The sequence below is a fragment of the Gobio gobio genome (assembly GCF_949357685.1).
Source record: "Gobio gobio genome assembly, chromosome: 7".
Lineage (NCBI taxonomy): Eukaryota > Metazoa > Chordata > Actinopteri > Cypriniformes > Gobionidae > Gobio > Gobio gobio.
In genome coordinates, this window is record NC_137103.1 from 2,936,489 (window position 1) to 2,959,976 (window position 23,488).

General features: G+C 40.3%; 1 protein-coding gene across 2 annotated transcripts; it reads right to left on the reverse strand.

Moving 5' to 3' along the window:
- Positions 1-11,096: 11,096 nt before the first annotated feature.
- On the reverse strand, positions 11,097-22,894 carry LOC307129009 (uncharacterized protein). 2 transcript variants are annotated; one of them, XR_013816839.1, is made up of 4 exons: positions 22,828-22,875; positions 21,717-22,146; positions 19,339-19,869; positions 17,665-18,286 (listed from the first exon to the last, which is right to left on the reverse strand). XR_013816839.1 is itself a non-coding variant. In XM_079821121.1 (3 exons), the coding sequence occupies exons 2-3, from the start codon at positions 22,099-22,101 to the stop codon at positions 11,370-11,372; spliced, it is 1,170 nt and encodes a 389-aa protein (XP_079677247.1). In that variant the 5' UTR covers positions 22,102-22,146; positions 22,828-22,894; the 3' UTR covers positions 11,097-11,369. The 2 variants fall into 2 exon arrangements, 1 of the variants encoding a protein (XP_079677247.1); XM_079821121.1 differs by lacking the exons at positions 17,665-18,286; positions 19,339-19,869 and adding an exon at positions 11,097-12,457 and having other exon boundaries at positions 22,020-22,146; positions 22,828-22,894.
- Between the last annotated feature and the right edge of the window lie 594 nt (positions 22,895-23,488).

Consider the following 23,488-nt stretch of genomic DNA (forward strand, 5'->3'; position numbering starts at 1 on the left):
GATTAAAGTCAAAATTACAAACGCAGCCTAGTTGACGTAACACACACACACAACGCCAAAAACGGACTCGTAGAAGAAATGATTTATGACGTTCCAGTAATACTTAGCTGGATGATTTTTTCCATTTTGCCTACTGGAATGTCATAAATCATTACTTCTACGAGCCCGTTTTTGGCGTTGTGTGTGAGCACACCCTGTGGCTTCACAGATCATGGCTCACATGATCATCTCATTTTGGACAGGAATAATCCAAATCCCTCAGGTCAAGCGCTGGTCTCTCTGAATTTAAATCTAGATTAACCACATTGACCCATAGAAATCTTTACGTGAACACAATCCGAAAAAAGTGCGGGATTTTTAATTAGATTCTGCTCTCAGAGCAGATATTAATGTATAAGATGATAGTGATAAAAGGGATAAAAGATTAAAGTTTGAAAACTCTGTTTCATGAACGTTAAGATAACCTGAACACTACGTTTTATATTTCAGTTGTATCTCTTGTTTAGTGATATTTAGGCCACCTGATGGATGATGAAAGTTCAAATACACCAGCGGTGCAGCGCTGTAGTGTGTGTGTTACGTCAATGAGACTGCGTTTGGAATTTAGACTTTATTCTCGAAATATTTCGACTTTAATCTCGAAATATTTCGACTTTAATCTCTAAATATTTTGACCGTTAATCTCTAAATATTTCGGCCGTTAATCTCAAAATAATCTTTTAAATTGATACTCGATGCGGTTCAGGGCTTCCGTACAAATGGCAGTCAATCCACAGAAAAAAAACATGGTTACTACATTCTTACAATAATAAAACCATGGTTAAATTTCATAAGGGTGTTTATCAGTCAAATTCATTTAAAAATGTAACAACAGGTATGAAATATGATTAGTAAGAGAAACACTGTTTCTTCTTACACTCCATCTGCCCCTTTGTCTGCAAGTGGTAACCTGGTGATAAACTCACTGACATGTCCAGGAGAGAGAAGGACCTCCATACCTGGGAGATGAACTATGGACACTATGGCTGCATCCGAAATTGCATACTTTTCCTCCATCTGTTCTCTTAGATTGTCAAGCAGAGATTAAAGAAATGTTAACATCAAACCTTCTTAAACTCAACAGCAGTAAAACAGAAGTTCTTCTTGCCGGCTCAAAAACCAATCTGGCCAAATCTAAATGTTCTGTCATGAATATTGATAATGTGATAATTCAGTGTCTGTTTCTAAATAGGTAAAAAGTTTGTGTCATCTTTGACAGTACCTTATCATTTGAAGCTCACATAAACAGTGACATTCGCTCTGCATATGTTCACATACGTTATATTAACCGTCTTCGTCCGTCTCTCTCAGTACAGAGCACTGCAGTTCTTGTGCATGCTTTAGTCACTTCTGCAATGCTCTTTTCTATGGCCTGCCTTCAAAGCTTCTTTGCAAACTCCAGCTTGTACAAAACTCAGCTGCTGGAATAATCTGCAGAACTCATCTAGCTGAAGACATTACTCCCATACTACAACACTTGCATTGGCTCCCAGTTAAATACTGTATTGATTTTAAAATTCTTCTTACTCAATAATCAAGCCCACTTATCTGACCTTCTTCACATGTACACTCCTACTCACACTTTACGATCATCCTCTGCACTCACTCTTGTTCTCCCTCGCACTACTTCTATGGGTTCCCGAGCCTTTAGTCAAACAGCCCCTTATTTATGGAACTTTCTTACACAGGCTGTGCAAGATTTTAAAATGTATGCAATGTTTAATAGGGACCCAGTGCAGTGTTGACAGAACTGGGCTAATATGGTCACACTTCCTGGTTCTAGTAAGAACTCGAGCTGCTGCGTTTTGGACCTGCTGGAGTTTGTTTATTAAAGGACTAGTTCACTTTTAAATAAACTTTTGCTGATAATTTACTCGACCCCATGTCATCCAAGATGTCCATGTCTTTCTTTCTGCACTCAAAAATAAATTAAGGTTTTGGATGAAAACATTCCAGGATTTTTCTCCATATAATGGTCTTCAATGGGCTCCAAATGGTTCAAGGTCCAAATGACAGTTTCGGTGCAGCTACAAAGGGCTTTAAACGATACCAGACAATACCAGACAATGAATAAGGGTCTTATCTAGAGAAACGATCAGTTTCTGCAAGAAACCGAGCAGTATTTATGCTATTATTTTACAACCCCAAATCAGAAAAAGTTGGGACAGTATGGAAAACGCAAAAAAAAAACAAATAGAAGAAGTGATTTCTAAATTTACTTTGACTTGTATTTCATTGCAGACAATATGAACACAAAATATTTCATGTTTTGTCTGGTCAACTTCATGTCATTTGTAAATATGCATCCTTTCCTGTCATTCAGACCTGCAACACATTTCAAAAAAAGTTGGGACAGTAAAGCATTTACCACTTTGTAATGTTGCCATTCCTTTTCACAACACTTAAAAGACGTTTAGGGACTGAAGACACCAAGTGATGAAGTGTCTCAGGTGTAATTTTGTCCCATTCTTCCTGCAAACAAGTCTTAAGGTGGGCAACAGTTCGGGGTCTTCCACACATTCTCTATTGGAGACAGGTCGGGGCTGCAGGCAGGCCAGTCAAGTACCCGAACCCTCTTCCTCCGCAGCCAGGACTTTGTAATGTGTGCAGAATGTGGTTTTGCATTGTCTTGTTGAAATATGCATGGACGTCCCTGGAAAAGATGTCTTCTTGAAGGCAGCATATTATGCTCCAAAATCTCTATGTACTTTTCAGCATTAATACCTTTGCCAAGGGCACTGACACAACCCCATACCATGACAGACCCTGGCTTCTGGACTTGTTGCTGGTAACAGTCTGGATGATCCTTTTCTTCTTTGGTCCGGAGCACACAGCGTCCATTCCTCCCAAAAAATACCTGAAATACTGATTCATCTGACCACAGTACACGTTTCCACTGTGTGATGGTCCATCCCAGATGCCTCCGAGCCCAGAGAAGTCGACGGCGCTTCTGGACACTGTTAACATAGGGCTTCCTTTTGGCACAGTACAGTTTTAACTGGCATTTGTGGATGTAACTACGTATTATGGTACTTGACAAAGATTTGCCAAAGTAGTCCTGAGCCCATGTGGTGATATCGCTTCTAGATGAATGACGATTCTTGATGCAGTACCGCCTGAGGGATCGGAGATCACGGTTGTTCAGCTTAGGCTTGCGTCCTTGTCCTTTACGCACTGAAATTCCTCCAGATTCCTTGAATCTTTTAATTATGTTATGCACTGTTGAATGTGAAATATCCAAATCTCTTCCTATCTTTCTTTGAGGAACATTGTTTTTAAACATTTCAATAATTTTCTCACGTGTTTGTTGGCAAACTGGCGATCCTCTGCCCATCTTTGCTCCTAAAGGATTAGACCTTTCTTGGATGCTGCTTTTGTACCAAATCATAATTACAATCACCTGTTGACATCACCTGTTTCAAATCACATCATTATTTAACCATTTTACCTCATTACTAGCCCTAAATTGTTCCTGTCCCAACTTTTTTTGAAATGTGTTGCAGGTCTGAATGACAGGAAAGGATGCATATTTACAAATGACATGAAGTTGACCAGACAAAACATGAAATATTTTGTGTTCATATTGTCTGCAATGAAATACAAGTCAAAGTAAATTTAGAAATCACTTCTTTTTTATTTGCGTTTTCCATACTGTCCCAACTTTTCTGATTTGGGGTTGTACCTCTTAACAGACAAACGTGATCGTCTCTGAGCTCCGCCATAACTTCCGCTTAGTGAGGTCAAAATACGAGCATGGTCATAGATGTATATGTAGATGCCTCATTAGCGCCTGCACGGATCAGTAGAATGAGGGATCTACGATCGATATATCTATGACCACGCTCGTATTTTGACCTGACTTAGCGGAAGTTATGGCGGAGCTCAGAGACGATCACGTTTGTCTGTTAAGAAGTAAAATAATCCTTTAAGCGAGCAGGGCAACCACCCAGTAGAGCATTACAATAATCTAGCCTTGAGCTCATGAACGCATCAACTAACTGTTCAGCATTTTGCATTGAGAGCATGTGCCGTAATTTAGATATATTTTTAAGATGGTAGAATGCAGTTTTACAGATGCTAGAAACGTGGCTTTCAAATGAGAGATTGGTATCAAAGAGCACACCCAGGTTCCTCACTGACGACGACGTGTGTGTGTGTGTGTGTGTGTGTGTGTGTGTGTGTGTGAGATTGGTATCAAAGAGCACACCCAGGTTCCTCACTGACCACGAGGACTGGACAGAGCATCAAGTGTTAGACAGTATTCTAGGTTACTACTTGTGGAGCTTTTTTGTCCAATAATTAAAAATTATTTTTTTTCTGAATTAAGTTGCAGGAAATTACTAGTCATCCAATTTTTATATCAGCAGGATTTGTGTATACCGGGGAAGCAAAGCAAATGATGCTGGTAGGTCACATAATATTCCTCTAATTCTGTCATCTCTTGGACTATTTTTTCCAGAGACACACTTAAGCTTAGTAGTTTTTCAGGTTTACTAAATAGTATCTTTCTCTAAAACAGGTTGGCAACATTGACACTGCACAGTCGGAGGGATGACAACTAACATGTGGCTCTGTTGTATCAGCGGGTTCAATATGGTTAGTGTATGGGTGGGCTTTAGGGCAAGTAAGATCCCAATAAGGCAGATCAATTTATGATTTTAATAAATATACAGTGAATATGTTTTTAATATACTTTTTTATTATGTACTGGGTAGATTCAGTTACATTGTGGTGATTCACAGCAAGACAGAAGTTTAGTATTTTGATTCCAAGTTATCAATAGATGTCATGTAGTGACGCCTCCCAATCAAAATTGAAGGCCAATGAGTTGATGTGTCCAGAAGAGTTCATATGTGCATGGCAGAAAAAAAGCCTCAAGGCAAATATAAAGTTAAGGTTGTGTGAGTGATTGAATGATATCTAAGGCTTATCTCTGTTGTGAATCGCTTTCCACACTGATCACAAACAAACACTTTTGTCCAGTGTGCTATCTTTAATGTGGGTATTAAGGGATTTTGTATTTGTAAAACTCTGACCACAATGACAGCAAGTATAAGGCTTTTCTCCAGTGTGAAGTCTCATGTGGACATTAAGATTTCCTATATGTGCAAATCTCTGTCCACAATAAGAGCAAGTATAAGGCTTTTCTCCAGTGTGAAGTCTCATGTGGACATTAAGGTTTCCTTTTTTACTGAAACACTTTCCACACTGATCACATGGGAATGGTTTCTCTCCAGTGTGAACATTTTTATGAAATCTAAGGTTTATTTCTGTTGTGAAGCTCTTTCCACACTGATCACATACAAAGAGCTTTTCTCCAGTGTGAATACTCATATGGGTACTAAGGGATTTATGATGTGTAAAACTCTGTCCACAATGAGAGCAAGTATAAGGTTTCTCTCCAGTGTGAATTCTCATGTGGACCTTGAGGTTTCCCTTTTGACTGAAACTGGTTCCACACTGTTGGCAGGTGAAACTTCTCTCTCCAGTGTGAAGTCTCATATGGAGTTTAAGGCTTTGTGTTTGAGTGAACCCTTTTCCACACTGTTGGCAGGTGAATTGTTTCTCTCCAGTGTGAATTCTCATATGGACAATAAGGTTTCCATTTTGACTGAAACTGGTTCCACACTGTTGGCAGGTGAATTGTTTCTCTCCAGCATGAAGTCTCATGTGGACCTTAAGGTGTCCTTTTCGATTGAATCTCTTTCCACACTGTTGGCATATGAAAGGCTTTTCTCCAGCGTGAATGCTCATATGGAGTTTAAGGCTTTGTGTCTGAGTGAACCTTTTCCCACACTGTTGGCATGTGAAAGGCTTCTCTCCAGTGTGAACTCTCATGTGGACTTTGAGTTTTTGTTTTCCACTGAAACTCTTTCCACACTGATGGCAGACACAACTGTTAGATTTGGTCTTCTGAGCTTGAGACAAAGTCATTTCAGTCTGTTGTTTCTCTCCGATCATGAAATCATATTTTTCATCTTTCTTTTCCATATTATTCAGTTCTTGACCCTTTTCAGTTTTCAGTTCCTCTTTCAGCGGCATCAGGTCTAAGTTGAAAAAAGACCAATACAAGTTAACACCAGTTTATTAGCTTACCAAAGACAACTGAAAGAGGTGTTTTCTGTAATCTTTCAGGACTTTTGCAAGCACCAATTTTTGGTTTAAGGACATAAAATACATGCCCCCCCCCCCCCCTTAATTTACCTTTTATTTCCAATGTTCTCTTCATCCTTGTAGAATATAAGTAAGGAATATTATATATTGCTTATACTAAGGTTATTTCAAGACATTAGTAAGGTTTTAGGCACCGTTTTCCTGGACCTCACAGCCGCATAAGATGCTGTTTGGCAGCGCAGACTACATATGAAGCTTCTGGAAACCATCCCAGACAAGAGCACTGTGAGCCTCATAATGGAGATGCTGTGTAACCACAGCTTTCGGCTACACACCAGCAATGGCCAAAGCAGTAGGGTGAGAAAGCTCGATAAACGGTGTCCCTCAAGGCTCAGTGCTGGCACCTATGCTGTTCAACATCTACATCTACCTGCTACACAATTGAGGAAGTACGGCTATGCAGATGACCTGGCCATCTTACTGAGCAAGCCATCCTGGGAAGCAGTAGAGGAGGGCCTCTCTGAAGACATGAACATACCTGAAGAACTGGCGCATCAAGCTTAGCACTGACAAGACCATATCATCAATGTTCCACCTCTACAACAAAGAGGCTAAATGAAACCGCAAAATTAACATCATGGTTGACAACACGGAAGTTATGGCGGAGCTCAGAGACGATCACGTTTGTCTGTTAAGAAGAGAAGCAATCGAACTTCAGGGAGAACAACTAGTCTGTGAGTACTATTTTCATTTTCTCAAGTGATCTGTAGTTCAGCTGTTAGTCAGAACGTTGTCTGTGTGGTGTAGTTCGCTGTCTGTTTGTTGGAAGTTTGTTAGTCACGTGACCTCGCGCGAGCCCAACGCGTTTCACTGGGAGTAGCCATCTGTATTCAATAAGGACAATTAACGTGAGTATAAGTGAGCGGTTCTCCGCGGCAGCCCTCGTGTGAAGCCCTCATCGTGTGAAGACCGAGGAGTGTAAAGACCATCGACTCTACTCTGCGCGACTCCACTCGAGCAAGGACACAACAAGGCACTTGAGTATAGCTTTCCTTCTACTTTGTCCACTTTTGTGTTTTGCTTGTTGTTATCTGTTTGTTTCTCTGACCCGTATTCACTATGTACTTCCAAATCGCTACTATTACCTCAAACACCCGTAAGTCACGCTCATCATGTTCTAGACACCGTAATCCTAATAATCTGCGTAGTGTACCTATTTCCTCTACTACATTAATGTCCATTCCAATTGGTCTGTGGAAATGCCAGTCTGCTGTAAACAAAGCAGACTTTATTTCATCTTTTTCCACTCATTCACATCTCAGTCTCATGGCTCTAACTGAAACCTGGATCAAACCAGAAGACACTGCCACTCCTGCAGCTCTCTCAAATAGTTTCACTTTTTCACACACCCCTCGCCCGATTGGGAGGGGTGGAGGTACTGGTTTGCTCATCTCAAATGATTGGAAATTTGAGCCCATTACATCTCTATCTGGCAACCGCTCATTTGAATCACACTCAATCACTATCACTCATCCTGCTAAAATCCATGTTGTAGCTATTTATCGACATCCAGGTCAACTGGGTAACTTCTGGGTAAAGAGGAATTGGATATTTTCCTCTCTCACTTCCCTGAGGATGGCACTCCTCTGGTACTGCTTGGTGCTTCAACATCCACCTTGATAAACCCCAGGCTGCAGACTTCACCACTCTTCTGACCTCATTTGACCTTAAGCGAGTATCTACCACAGCTACTCACAAATCAGGTAACCATCTGGACCTTATCTACACGCACTATTGCTCCACAGACAACACTTTAGTTACTCCATTGCACACCTCAGATCACTTTCTCATCACTCTTAACCTCATACTGACTCCTGACACAACACACACTACTCCACAGATCACCTTTCGGTGTAATCTACGCTCGCTCTCTCCCTCCCGTCTATCCACTATGGTTTCATCCTCACTCCCTCCACCTGCTCAGTTCTCAGCACTAGACACTAACAGTGCTACTGACACTCTTTGCTCCACTCTAACATCTTGCTTAGACAACTTCTGTCCCCTTTCATCCAGGCCAGCCCGCACCACCCCCTCTGCCCTCTGGCTGTCCGATGTTCTCCGCGAACATCGCTTTGGACTCCGGGCGGCAGAGAGGAAGTGGCGCAAAACTAAAAACGCTACTGACCTAACCCTGTATCAGTCTCTTCTTGCTTCATTCTCTTCTAATGTCTCCACTGCTAAAACTACATACTACCACAACAAAATCAACAACTGCTCTGACTTTCGTGCACTTTTCAAAACATTCTCTTCGCTCCTTTGTCCTCCTCCTCCCCCTCCTTCATCAACTCTTACAGCTGATGACTTTGCATCATTTTTCACAAACAAAACCTCATCCATCAGCAGCCAAATCTCCACACCACAAACCGACACACACATCTCAACGACCATCACACACATGCTCCCCTCCTTCTCTCTGCTCTCCGAGCAGATGTCTCCAAACTCATCCTATCCAATCATCCCACTACCTGTCCGCTTGACCCTATCCCCACTCACCTCCTTCAGGCCATTTCTTCTTCTGTTACTCCTGCACTCACTCACATTGTCAACACCTCTCTTCACACCGGGACCTTCCCCACAGCATTTAAGCAGGCTCGGGTAACCCCACTGCTTAAGAAACCCTCTCTAAACCCAGCACTTTTAGAAAACTACAGACCGGTATCCCTTCTTCCTTTCATTGCAAAGACTCTTGAGCGAGTGGTGTTTAACCAGCTGTCTACGTTTCTTGAACAGAACAACCTCCTGGACATCAACCAATCCGGCTTCAAAAGCGGACACTCAACTGACACTGCCCTGCTCTCAGTTACGGAGGCACTCAGACAGGCAAGAGCGGCTTCCAAATCCACAGTACTTATCTTACTGGATTTGTCTGCTGCTTTTGACACAGTTAACCACCAGATCCTCCTGTCAACTCTCATGAAGATGGGCATCTCAGGAACTGCTCTCCAGTGGTTCAAGTCTTACCTCTCAGGTAGGTCCTTCAGGGTGTCATGGAGAGGTGAAGTGTCTAAGTCACATCATCTAGTTACTGGCGTTCCCCAGGGCTCAGTGCTTGGACCACTTCTCTTCTCCATCTACATGTCATCACTGGGATCGGTCATTCAGAAACATGGCTTTTCCTATCACTGCTATGCCAACGACACTCAACTCTACTTCTCATTTCAACCAGATGATCCATCGGTTGGTGTTCGTATCGCTGCCTGCCTAACAGACATTTCTGCCTGGATGAAAGAACATCACCTTCAACTTAACCTTGCAAAGACAGAACTTCTTGTTGTCTCTGCCAACCCAGCACTTCACCACAATCTCTTCATTCAGCTAGGTTCATCAACCATTACTCCATCCGGGACAGCCAGGAACCTTGGAGTTGGGATTGATGATCAGCTAAAATTCACTGACCACATCACTGCAACAACCCGATCCTGTAGATTTGCATTATACAACATTAGGAAGATTAGACCCTTCCTATCAGAGCATGCCACACAACTACTGGTCCAGGCTCTTGTTCTCTCCAGACTGGACTACTGCAATGCTCTTCTAGCGGGCCTTCCGGCATGCACTATCAAACCCTTGCAACTGATCCAGAATGCAGCGGCGAGGTTGGTCTTTAGTGAGCCGAAGAGAGCACACGTCACGCCTCTCTTCATCAGTCTGCACTGGCTGCCAATAGCTGCTCGCATCAAATTCAAGGCACTAGTGCTCGCCTTCAAAGCAACCACTGGCTCTGCACCAATATACCTAAACTCACTTGTTCAGACTTACACACCCTCCAGGAACTTACATTCTGCTAGTGAACGACGCCTTGTGGTGCCATACCAGAGAGGCATGAAATCGCTCTCACGGAGCTTTTCCTGGGCTGTTCCCACCTGGTGGAATGACCTGCCTATTTTTTTTTCTATCTCAATTCGTGCGGCCGAGTCTGTAACCATTTTCAAAAAACACCTAAAGACACATATCTTCCAGCAGCACCTGACTAATCAAGAATAGCACTTATCATTCTATTCATTTTCGGTCTGTCTAATTTATAAAAAAAAAAAAAAAAAACCTGTCCTGTGTGTTCTGAGCTAGATTAACTGAGACTTGCTACAGCACTTGCATACTGTTGCCCTTGACTGTTCTAGTTGCTTCTTTTGCTCTCATTTGTAAGTCGCTTTGGATAAAAGCGTCTGCTAAATGACTAAATGTAAATGTAAGAAGTAAAATATTCCTTTAAGCGAGTAGGGCAACCACCCAGTAGAGCATTACAATAATCTAGCCTTGAGCTCATGGACGCATCAACTAACTGTTCAGCATTTTCCATTGAGAGCATGTGCCGTAATTTAGATATATTTTTAAGATGGTAGAATGCAGTTTTACAGATGCTAGAAACATGGCTTTCAAATGAGAGATTGGTATCAAAGAACACACCCAGGTTCCTCACTGACGACGAGGACTGGACAGAGCATCAAGTGTTAGACAGTATTCTAGGTTACTACTTGTGGAGCTTTTTTGTCCAATAATTAAAAATTATTTTTTTTCTGAATTAAGTTGCAGGAAATTACTAGTCATCCAATTTTTATATCAGCAGGATTTGTGTATACCGGGGAAGCAAAGCAAATGATGCTGGTAGGTCACATAATATTCCTCTAATTCTGTCATCTCTTGGACTATTTTTTCCAGAGACACACTTAAACTTAGTAGTTTTTCAGGTTTACTAAATAGTATCTTTCTCTAAAACAGGTTGGCAACATTGACACTGCACAGTCGGAGGGATGACAACTAACATGTGGCTCTGTTGTATCAGCGGGTTCAATATGGTTAGTGTATGGGTGGGCTTTAGGGCAAGTAAGATCCCAATAAGGCAGATCAATTTATGATTTTAATAAATATACAGTGAATATGTTTTTAATATACTTTTTTATTATGTACTGGGTAGATTCAGTTACATTGTGGTGATTCACAGCAAGACAGAAGTTTAGTATTTTGATTCCAAGTTATCAATAGATGTCATGTAGTGACGCCTCCCAATCAAAATTGAAGGCCAATGAGTTGATGTGTCCAGAAGAGTTCATATGTGCATGGCAGAAAAAAAGCCTCAAGGCAAATATAAAGTTAAGGTTGTGTGAGTGATTGAATGATATCTAAGGCTTATCTCTGTTGTGAATCGCTTTCCACACTGATCACAAACAAACACTTTTGTCCAGTGTGCTATCTTTAATGTGGGTATTAAGGGATTTTGTATTTGTAAAACTCTGACCACAATGACAGCAAGTATAAGGCCTTTCTCCAGTGTGAAGTCTCATGTGGATATTAAGGTTTCCTTTTTTACTGAAACTCTTTCCACACTGATCACATGGGAATGGTTTCACTCCAGTGTGAATCTTTTTATGAAATCTAAGGTTTCTTTCTGTTGTGAAGCTCTTTCCACACTGATCACATACAAAGAGCTTTTCTCCAGTGTGAATACTCATATGGGTACTAAGGGATTTTTTATGTGTAAAACTCTGTCCACAATGAGAGCAAGTATAAGGTTTCTCTCCAGTGTGAAGTCTCATGTGGACCTTGAGGTTTCCTTTTTGACTGAAACTGGTTCCACACTGTTGGCAGGTGAAACTTCTCTCTCCAGTGTGAAGTCTCATATGGAGTTTAAGGCTTTGTGTTTGAGTGAACCCTTTTCCACACTGTTGGCAGGTGAATTGTTTCTCTCCAGTGTGAATTCTCATGTGGACAATAAGGTTTCCATTTTGACTGAAACTCTTTCCACACTGTTGGCAGGTGAAATGTTTCTCTCCAGCATGAAGTCTCATGTGGACCTTAAGGTGTCCTTTTCGATTGAATCTCTTTCCACACTGTTGGCATATGAAAGGCTTCTCTCCAGTGTGAATGCTCATATGGACCTTAAGGTGTCCTTTTCGATTGAATCTCTTTCCACACTGTTGGCATATGAAAGGCTTTTCTCCAGCGTGAATGCTCATATGGAGTTTAAGGCTTTGTGTCTGAGTGAACCTTTTCCCACACTGTTGGCATGTGAAAGGCTTCTCTCCAGTGTGAACTCTCATGTGGACTTTGAGTTTTTGTTTTCTACTGAAACTCTTTCCACACTGATGGCAGACACAACTGTTAGATTTGGTCTTCTGAGCTTGAGACAAAGTCATTTCAGTCTGTGGTTTCTCTCCGATCATGAAATCATATTTTTCATCTTTCTTTTCCATATTATTCAGTTCTTGACTCTTTTCAGTTTTCAGTTCCTCTTTCAGCGGCATCAGGTCTAAGTTGAAAAAAGACCAATACAAGTTAACACCGGGTTATTAGCTTACCTAAGACAACTGAAAGAGGTGTTTTCTGTAATCTTTCAGGACTTTTGCAAGCACCAATTTTTGGTTTAAGGACATAAAATACATGCCCCCCCTCCCCTTATTTACCTTTTATTTCCAATGTTCTCTTCATCCTTGTAGAATAAGTAAGGAATATTATATAATGCTTATACTAAGGTTATTTCAAGACATTAGTAAGGTTTTAGGTACCGTTTTCCTGGACCTCACAGCCGCATAAGATGCTGTTTGGCAGCGCAGACTACATATGAAGCTTCTGGAAACCATCCCAGACAAGAGCACTGTGAGCCTTATAATGGAGATGCTGTGTAACCACAGCTTTCGGCTACACACCAGCAATGGCCAAAGCAGTAGGGTGAGAAAGCTCGAAAACGGTGTCCCTCAAGGCTCAGTGCTGGCACCTATGCTGTTCAACATCTACCTGCTACACAATTGAGGAAGTACGGCTATGCAGATGACCTGGCCATCTTACTGAGCAAGCCATACTGAAAGGCAGTAGAGGAGGGCCTCTCTGAAGACATGAACATCCTGTCTTCATACCTGAAGAACTGGCGCATCAAGCTTAGCACTGACAAGACCGTATCATCAATGTTCCACCTCTACAACAAAGAGGCTAAATGAAACCGCAAAATTAACATCATGGTTGACAACATCCGGCTACAGCACCAGTCCTTCCCCACATACCTTGGCATGAATGTTGACAGAAAGCAATGGACAATCCTCAACCGCCCGAAAACAGGTGTGGGACGCTTCAGCAGGGTTTTTCCTACATTGAAATTTTTTTGGCGGCCGCCAAAACAAATTTTTGTCCTGCCAAAGCTTTATTTGATGAGTTATTGTGATTTATGAATGATGTAGAACAGATGCTGCGCTTGAGACTGAGTGACAGAGAGAACGATCAGAGCTCCTCCCCCGCTCGCACTCTCTCGGTCTTCAAAATAAGCATTCTTAGCTTTCTAATGTTTCACATATTACGTTAATCAAAATCAAAAGATCGGAAGACCGAATCCAAGTTGCACGTGGCGCTATCAGACGATGTTTTCTTTTAATTACCGCTGGGTGTGAAATGCGCTCAAAAAACATTGACTGATTCTCTGACCAGCTGACATAAAGCATACTTTCAATAAACGGGAAACAAATCCTATCCGGTTATGAAGTGTTTTCTGTGTGTTGAAATCTTTCGCGATGTTCTAACAGACGGGATTCGCACACAAAGCGTCTGCTAACGTCCGATTCACCACCTAATGACTCCTTTGAACCGAATCATTTTAACGACTGGTTAGAACAACTGATCCGTCCAACACTGAACTCACGAATCAGTTGAATCGTTTACTCAGGACACATCTGAAGAGAACAAGTGTGCTTACCCAATTTAGCAAGAGTGGGTGTAAGAGTTAGTTGTAATTATTATTAGTCTTTCAGCTTATTTATGTTCAAAATGTGTAGTAAAATAAATAGCCTATAAATCACTTAGTTTAGACAGGAGTGAGGTGAACCCAGAACAAAGTTGTGATTAGCTAGCTGATAATTTTATGAAATTATATATGGCAGAAAATTAGGCTATTTGTTCATTTTTTTATTACTACTTTTTAATATTGATATGATTATATACCAAAACAATTATCAGTAAATAGTGTAAAAATGAGGAACAAAAACAAACATCAAGGTATCCCACATGAAAAAATACTATAGTATATTATAGTATTTACTACACTTTGTTAATTTACTGTAGTATATTTACTATAGTACGGTTCAAAAAGACTATAGTATTTACTAGAGTAATTTTACTATAATATACTACAGTATTTTTTCATGTGGGATCAAAATAAGATAAGCAAAGGTTACAAACTTTCTTTGAATTTATTTAAAATATATTGTCAGTATTGCGCTTGCAGATCACGTGGGTAGGGAACTTTTTTACTGTGCGTGCGTGCGTGTGTGTGTGTGTGTGGATGACCATGTCTGTCAGCCACCACCGAAGACCATTTTTGACCCAGGAAAAACCCTGTTCAGGGCAGCAATAATGAAGTGGGGCATTGCAGATAATGCCCAATGCGACTGTAGAGACCCACTGCAAACTGTGGAACACATTTTAACTATCTGCCCCATATATCAGCCCCCGAATAGCGAACGTGGTCTAATTGACCTTGAGCATAGGACGCTGGACTGGCTTGCCCCAACAGAACTTAAGGTCTAAGGACATACGCCAGAAGAGGAAGAAGCGAGCATATGTGAATTACCTCAGGCTCTGCGTCCCTTTCAACAGTGTTTGGCAACAGCGTCTACTAATATGGAACTGCAGGACCAGCGCCATTATTACCACGCTACTAGTGAGCTTTTAAGTTGCTAAACTATTTTAATTTAAAAAAAAAAAAATAAGTAAGAGCAGCGCTGACAACATGCTTTTGAATTGACTTCCTGCTTAGTTACTGTTCGGACGCTCTTGCTTACTGCTCCGCACTTTGCTCTATCGCTTCTATATTTTATCTCATATTTTTAACTTCAGCAAATCAGCACAGTGCTCAAATGACAAAGCTTGACTTCAATGATGAAATTAGAAACTCTGGAAGATTACTACAAAAAAAGCGGAATCTTTTATCCGACCAGCCTCCCACCGATAGCAGCAAGCAGCTAATATTCCGGAGAAGGGAAAACACAGCTGCCTACATTCAAAAGGATAAGAAAATGCCTCTTCTAGTTTAAGAATCTACCTGCTGCACAATCTGCCACAGACTTTTACAAAGGATTGCAGTTCTTGAAACAAAGTTACTTGCGGAACTACCAAACCAGACGAATCACACAGCAGAGCTTCATCATGGACGCCCTCAGCATACAGCCGGTGAGTGCCATGAATATAGAGCTCCTCAAAAAGCCAAAATTAGTGTAACTGATCATCACACTAATCGATGGCACAAACAGGGAGCAAGACCCAAAGGCACTCGAGACATCAGATTGTCACGAGCATCACATATTGCCACAGAAACATGCTCTACCCCAGACACAAGGATTGCAAACACTGATTTCCTACCACTGGCTATACATCTTGAAAACAGATTTGAAGTATTAATGAATGTGGGTGAGGAATCCCCAAATGTGATGAATGTGATCAAACACAGATTGAATCAGCCCGCAGCTAACACTGATGCTAACAGGCGCTCAAGGTCAAGCAGACAGCGGCCCTCAGCTCAGAGCGCAGCCGAGCCCAGGACTCTGATAGTGGGCGACTCCACAATCAGAAACAGGGATACAACTACATGCTGCCTTCCACAAGCAACAGTTTCTGATGTAAACAGGGAACTTAAGAACATTCTGATTAAACATAAGACTGCAAATCGACTTATCATTCATGTGGGAAAGAACGATATTCAGAGAGAGGAGTCAGAACTCCTTAAGAGGGATTTCAATGAACTTTTTGAAACACTTAGAAAACTGAAAGTTCAGCCGTTCATCAGTGGACCACTTCCAGCAAGAGGAACAAATAGGTTCTCACGGCTACTTGGGCTTAATACATGGCTGCAGAAAACCTGCAACATGAAGGGAGTGAACTTTATCGACAACTTTAATCTCTTCTGAAGTCAGAGACAACTGTTTACATCAAATGGCCTCCACCTAAACAAACTCGTTGCAAGAGTGCTAAAGGACAATATTTACTTTTTACTTCATCATCCTACAGCAGTGTGTTCCAACCCACTCAATTTGGATGGCACACACACACCTGGACAGAGTATGGATGACCACAGGGCTTCTCTTCAGCACCTAAATGGACATGCGGTTGATACACCCCACAAGGACAATGATAACACCACGCAGCCACAACAACCACTGCTCACAGACACATTCCCAGCTGAGCCCAGCTCACAGAGCTCACCACAGACGCACTGTGACGGATTAAAACTACTCCAAGATTCAGCACCCTAGGATGACTTTCTGAAAAACAGCCAGGATAACATATTTCAGCTTCCAATAACCCCAGAGCAACAGCCCCCTTCACCAGACATGTTATTCCTCTCTCCAGCATCCCCCCTTCTGAGCTTCTCAGAGAAAATGGAGGAACTGGTGTATGCTGGAAGAAAACTATCACACTCGATCAAGGCGAGCCCCCAGATATCAACCAAAAAGCGTGAGATGTTTACAGAACAAGTGGGAACCCAGTGTGTCTGTCTCTTTCTCTATTTCTGTTCTGTTACATGATAGAAAGTCTAAGGCACTGTCAGGCCGTATAGCAAACCCATCTAATCTGCAGCCTGTTACTTGTCAAACTAAGATTACTGTGGGGGAAAAATGAAAACTGTTAAGTTAGCTCTTTTAAACATCCGTTCACTTAAGAACAAATCATTTCTAGTCAACGACTTAACCACAAACAACCTAGATTTGTTGCTTCTAAATGAAACGTGGTTAGAAGACAGCTGCAGTGCAAAAGTCCTCAATGAAACAGCCCCTCCTAACTTTACTTTTATGAGTGTCTGCAGAGCAGTCAGGAGGGGTGGGGGTGTTCCTGTCTATCAATGTAAGCAAGTGTCATTTGGTGATTATTTGTCTTTCGAATATCTGGGTATTGTGTTAAAAGGTGCAACGGACTCAAGTGGCTCAATGGAAGCTGTCTGCAGACCAGAAAGGACCACAGAGAGATCTCAGGAGGGGATAAGGCATGGCTTGGGAGGATTTAACCTCCTGGCGTCTCTCAGGAAAATGAAGACCACGTCGTGCTTTTCGAGTGGTGTGCTGCAATGGGAGAGCCTCCGCTCCAGCACTTCTTGCAGGAAGGAAAGTACAGAATCAATCGGGGATTCTCAGGGATTCTTCCTGACAAGAGATCACCATTCAGAAAACAGACTCCACTTAAAAGCATAATCTCACCTAGTAGAGGATATAGTGATAGTGTCTATCGTTGGTACTGGGCCACTTAAGTGCCATTTGGTGGCCTGTCCCTGAGAAAGAAGGCATTTTCTAAGGTGAATCAGTCAAGAAGGGGCTGGCGCGAGAGGCATTGGGTCCGAAAACCAGGTCCAGGTCCGGGTGGGTCAGTAAGGTGCAACCATCAAGACCTGCTCCTCGTCCACTGGGGGAAACGCGTATTTGCGTAGAACCCGGCCCAGCTGTGTGCCAACTGGTGGTATTTGTATTTTTGATTTCTTTTATTTTTCGATTGTAAAGCACCTTGAGACGCTTGCTCTGGAAAGGTGCTATAGAAATATAAATTACTTGCTTCATTAATTACTATTCACAACGGATCTTTTGCAACACTAATCGCAACAGATCATGGATCAACTGTGATCCACTGCACCCCTAATAATTTATATTTACATTTATGCATTTAGCAGACGCTAATCCAAAGCAATTTACAACTGAGGAGTACAAGAAGCAATCTGTCATGAAGAGGCAATGAAACATAAAATGTGCCTGAAGTACTACGTTTTAGACACTACCCAGAGGATCACACGCTAGGGCAGGAAAGGAGAAGAAGAAAATAGAAGGAAAATAAGGAAAAGGATTTTTTTTTTAAATTAAGGAACACACTTGTCATCATGATTGCTTTCTTACCAGAGATGGAGAAAAATCCTACTCGAGTAAGTTAACATGTCCCTGTCCCCAAAAATGTTGGTACTCAAAAGTGCCTCCCTCCACGTTTTCTGGTGCGCTTCGTTTATTTTGACCGCGTATGCGCACATGAACAACCAGTTATGTGCACTCCTCGCAATATTGTTCATTTACACGCTTGTACATATTCACACAAAATTGTCAAAATGCTAGTCTTGGTGAGTAGCCTGGGGCCCGTTCTTCGTACCTCGCTTAATACATCTAAGATGATTTGACAGATCCCAGATCTTTTAATCGTGATAACTGATGTCTGGCTAATTTGGTTCTTCAGACGAATTTGCGGATTGGATTAAAATATCTGGATTAAATGATCTAAGATCACTGCGCGTTCTTGTTTTCCCTGAAGAGGGCAGATGCATCGATACTCGAAACCACGATCAGCAATGCAGCGATTGGCTGGCGTCAAGACAGCAACGTAATGACATCATCTAATTAAAAAAGCCACCTGGCAAAAAAACTTGACAAATTACACAAAAAACCCCCACGAATTTCTGAACCTTTATAAGGAAACAGCCAAACGACCAAACCAACATAAAAGTTATAATTGATAAATGATAAATGTTTTTTTTTTTAACATGATTACCAATTATTTATATTCACGATTTTATACAGTATTTGTACATCCTTTACATTTTTATTTCAATGTTGTAATTTAATTCTTAATTCAATTTGAAGCAGATTTGTAACGTGACAGTATTCAAGTTTCTTATGGGTCAAGATCAAATTATCCTCTCTTGCGCTGCATCAAGCCACTCCCATAATATCAGTCATCACTTAAATTAATGCACGGCTCAGATTAACTGCACAACATGTGTCTAAACCAATAAAAATAAAATTATATAAAGTAATTATTCCATCCCAAATAAATCGTTCAATCAAGTGTCTGGCTATAGTATTATACATTCTCATATACATATACAATATAAAATTTTTATATTATTTTTTAAAATTATTATTATTGCTATTATTATTACTGGTTCAGTAATGAACTCTAGTATTAAAGTAGCAGTGGCTGGGACAGATTTTAAGTATCACCTCAATATGCAATCTAATCCTGTTTACATGAAATAAGCCGCTCCCGAGCAGGTTTAAGCTCACGGACCTGTTACTATGACAGCAAGTCCAGGATGAGCTTCGAAGAACCAAACAATCCAAGATCATGCCAAATCATCAACAATCAAATCCAGCTAACTGAGTTAGCGAGGTACGAAGAACGGGCCCCTGATCCTCAGTTATGTCTTAAGTGACCGTAAACAGTTGGAAAATAAAGTAAATGTGTAACAGTATATTGGATCCGTGCATTCACTCTTAAAGTGACAGTAGCCTAATAATCCTGCTGTCGTCAAACAAAGAACAAATACAAAATCACTCACTGCTCTAGACTTATTAACTTTTATAACTTTAATAAGGATTTATCTATATTTAATTTATACAGTGAAGACTATCCAGTGTTATTTTACATTTGACTGTTTTCAACTTCTTACCTGAAGACATGAAAAGCACTTTATTTCATATGTTCTATTGTATTTATTTGTGCGATTGCTAGTAATTGTATTATTTGTTCTTATTTTATTACGGGCAGTTCACTTGTGTTTAACAATATTTGAAATTGTATGAATTAGTAGTTAGAGGCTATATTTTTTGTCATAAATTTTGGCAGCGCAAGTAAAAAATTTTACCCACTCGAACCACAAGAGGGTTGAAAATCAGCAAACTTAAACTTTAAACGGTGGACTAGAGAAACAGAGCCCTCAGGACTAGGGCTGTCACGATTATAAAATAATCGTTTGATCGCGATTAATTGGTCTAATCGCGGTCATTACAGGTGATCGTTATTATTGCCCACTATTAAAAGACACAAGGGGGCCCTGTAGTTAGTAGCGGGAAGTTCGGATCATTTTACAGACTCGGATCTTTGAATCTCTATCAGCAAAATGAAAAAAAAAAAAAAATTGAGTCATTTCAGCATAACAGGAAGAACGAAAGACTCGGACCCGGCGGAACCCGAACCTCGAAAGATGAACGAATCATTTCTCTTTCCGGTTCTGACAGCATAGTCTACTATAGGACTGACAGGAAGAACGAAAGACTCAAACCCGAACTCGAGACTCGAGGGATGAACTAATATTTTCTGTTTCATGTACAGAACCTATGGGATTTTGCGCACACGCGCGGCCAACAAAATGAACGGATCACTCTCTGAGACAACTCGGTAGTCCCTAGTCATATTAAAGAATCATTCGTTCATGAACGACGTACCTGCAGCACTCTACTTCTACCGGTCTCCCTCTGAATTCATTACGCTGAGCATTACGTTCAAATTATATTGCCCTGTTGATTTCTCCATCCTGAGTTAGAGCAGCCCAGTTATTCAACAAAGATGGATTTAGTTTCAAAGCCGAAAACGACAACGCCAATCAACATGACATCATGACTTTGCTTAAACATACACGCCACTTTCTAAAGCCAAATGGCGTGTTATCTGTACGCATTTTGAGCTATCCGCGTGTAGCCTATGTCTACGCCGTGTGATTCCGCGTGTATGTGTACGCCAAAAACGAACCATAATCTCCGCGTGTATGTCTACGCAGTGTGATTCCGCGTGTATGTGTACGCCGAAACGAACCATAATCTCCGAGTGTATGTCTACGCAGTGTGATTCCGCGTGAATGTAAATGGATTTATAAACATACTAAATTATGTTTTTTTTTTGAAAATGTAAAAATGCAGAATGTTTCTTGTGATGGGTAGGTTTAGGGGCAGTGTGTGTGTGTGTGTGTGTGTGTGTGTGTGATGGGTAGGGGCAGCTAGGGGGATAGAATGAAACGGCGTTGATAAACACGTTAAAAAGCGATTATGCGTCTTGATAGCACTCCAAAATGGCATAGCGAATTGGCGTGTCATACATAGGTTTCCTTTAATTTCCAAGTTGGCGAGAAAGTAGCCTACATGTGCATATGTGCAACAAGTACTGCTTCTGAAAGACTGTTCAGTACAGCTGGCAACATTGTCACCCCAATTAGATGCTGTCTTAAGCCAGAAAAAGTCAACATGCTAGTGTTTCTTTCCCGTAATCTACCAAGCCATTAAGGAGCATGATTGTTTTTATTTCAGAATTAGATTTTTATGGCCTGTTCTGTTATGATCATAGTTTATATTTGTGATTCATTGTTTCTGTTATTTACAGAATTTTCAAATTTGTAAAATATATTTATATTTTACTTTAGTTTGGAATGAGATATTGACAGTCCTTTTTGTGTTATGGTAACTTTATGGTGATTGTTTCTATTATTTATACTTTCGTATACATTTACATTGTTTCTTTAAATGTACACACTTCTGAAAGATACATATTTTTCATTGATTAAATTACTTTAATATTTAAAGGCTTTAAGTGTATTAATGTGTTATTGCAAGTGACAACTTACAAGGGATTCAATTAAATAATCACAACAATTTGTATGACAATTAATCGCCAAAGCCCTAAAACAGGCAATAAATCGCCAAAGCCCTAAAACAGACAATTAATCGTCATAATCGCAATTATTTATTGGACAATTAATCGTCAGCCAAATTTCATAATCATGACAGCCCTACTCAGGACTATTTCTATAATACATAATATTTCCATAATAACAGTTTTTCCAGATCTTCCTCTCATGTTAGAAATAAGAATGTAATTAATGTAATTAAATAAATAACACCTAAAGAAAATAAATGTTCAGCTGGCGTTACAAAACAAACATGAGAAGGCCAGAATATTAAGTCATTAGTATTTGTCTGGTCATGTGATCTCAACATGTCTGTCCAATAAATCTTTAATTAGACACTCATATGACATTCTTCAAAAATAGAATTCATTTCTGTAGATCATTTTAATAAGGATCGTATGAAACTAACCTGTTTGTTCCTCGGTTTCTTCATGTTTCACACTGAACGCTTCAATCTTTATGTCTTCACTCTCTTCTTTAATAAACGCCATCTTTATAAGAGTGTGTCACGTGGATCAGATGAACCCCGAGCTTTCCTGTGTTTGGACAATTAATGTTTAATATTAATAATGATATAAAATAATTAACAGAAAGCTAAATAAACCTGAATCAGCTCTAGTTCAGTAGTCAGTGCACTGGTGAGGGAAACACAAATTACCTGATTAGACAAAAACACTCAAAACAAACAGTACAAATCAATATAGACACTTCATATTCAGACATTTATCATGTATATGTGCTATTTAATGATTTGTAGACTTAATGGATTACTCTATAATGAAAACATTTGAAAACATTGAAAGTTGTCATTACATGTTTGTGTTTTTATTCTGGTTCATTTACACCGTTTTCAACAGTTCTTTCAGTTCGAGAGAGTCGAATCAGTGAATCGGTTCAATTGACTCGGAGTAAAAAGCAAACCCCCGTTTCTCCATCACTCACTCCTCCAGCTGCAGAATTCGCGTTCACGATCAAATTAATATTAACATTAATATTATTGAGTATATGAGGAGCGAAATGAGACGCAGCTTTTCTGTTTTACTGTAATACACAAGTACACTCACGGGCTAAAGCACTTATTCACAATAACAACGCCCATTATGATCGAATAAACAATGTTTCGTTCAATAATAAATCTTTCATTTAGCATAGCTTGTAAAATAAACTATATAATTGGTAGAGCGGTTCTTGTGTTAATATAAAGCTTTAAAACAAACCTTTCTTCAGGTGAATCACAACAGATGCGGGAACGCGCGCAGGCGTATGACGTCACATCACCAGACCATAATAAAAGTCCCGTTCACGCGTGTTGTCCAAAAGCACAAACACTCTTAGAAATTGATACAGAAGTGGCCAAAGGTGATATCCAGGGGTGGTATGTGTTTTTAAAAACTGCATCTACAGGTTTTATTTTGCTAGGAAAACGACAGGAAAAGCATACATTGATCCAGTTTTTAATATTTAGTTGGTTCTCTGTTGTTTTTGCATGTGTCGACAGCCTGGCCAAACATTATGTCTACATAATTTGTCATGATTAATTTCATTATCAGATATAAATTAACTCAAAGCACAGCTATGAATATGCTTACATAAAATCTTTAACAAATATACATACATACATACACACATATACACACACACACATATATATATATAGGTCAGTAATCATCCAGCAATGCCCGCGTCCCATATGGTAGGGCGGCATGGAAAACGGAGGAATGGACGTCAATAATCAGTAGCTACTACAAACCATGTCTTGTTTTGAACTTATTTAATCAATATAAATAATTCAAGCACATAAACCTTCATATGGAGGATTAAATAAGATTGAATTATGCATTAATATGTATATTTCGTAACTTGTATCACTGACACCAC

Coding starts and splice junctions, on each gene's coding strand:
- LOC307129009 (XM_079821121.1), bottom strand. CDS start 22,101: ATGGCGTTTATTAAAGAAGAGAGTGAAGACATAAAGATTGAAGCGTTC. Junction 12,458..22,019: donor AGAAACCGAGGAACAAACAG/GTTAGTTTCATA, acceptor TTTTCAACTTAG/ACCTGATGCCGCTGAAAGAG.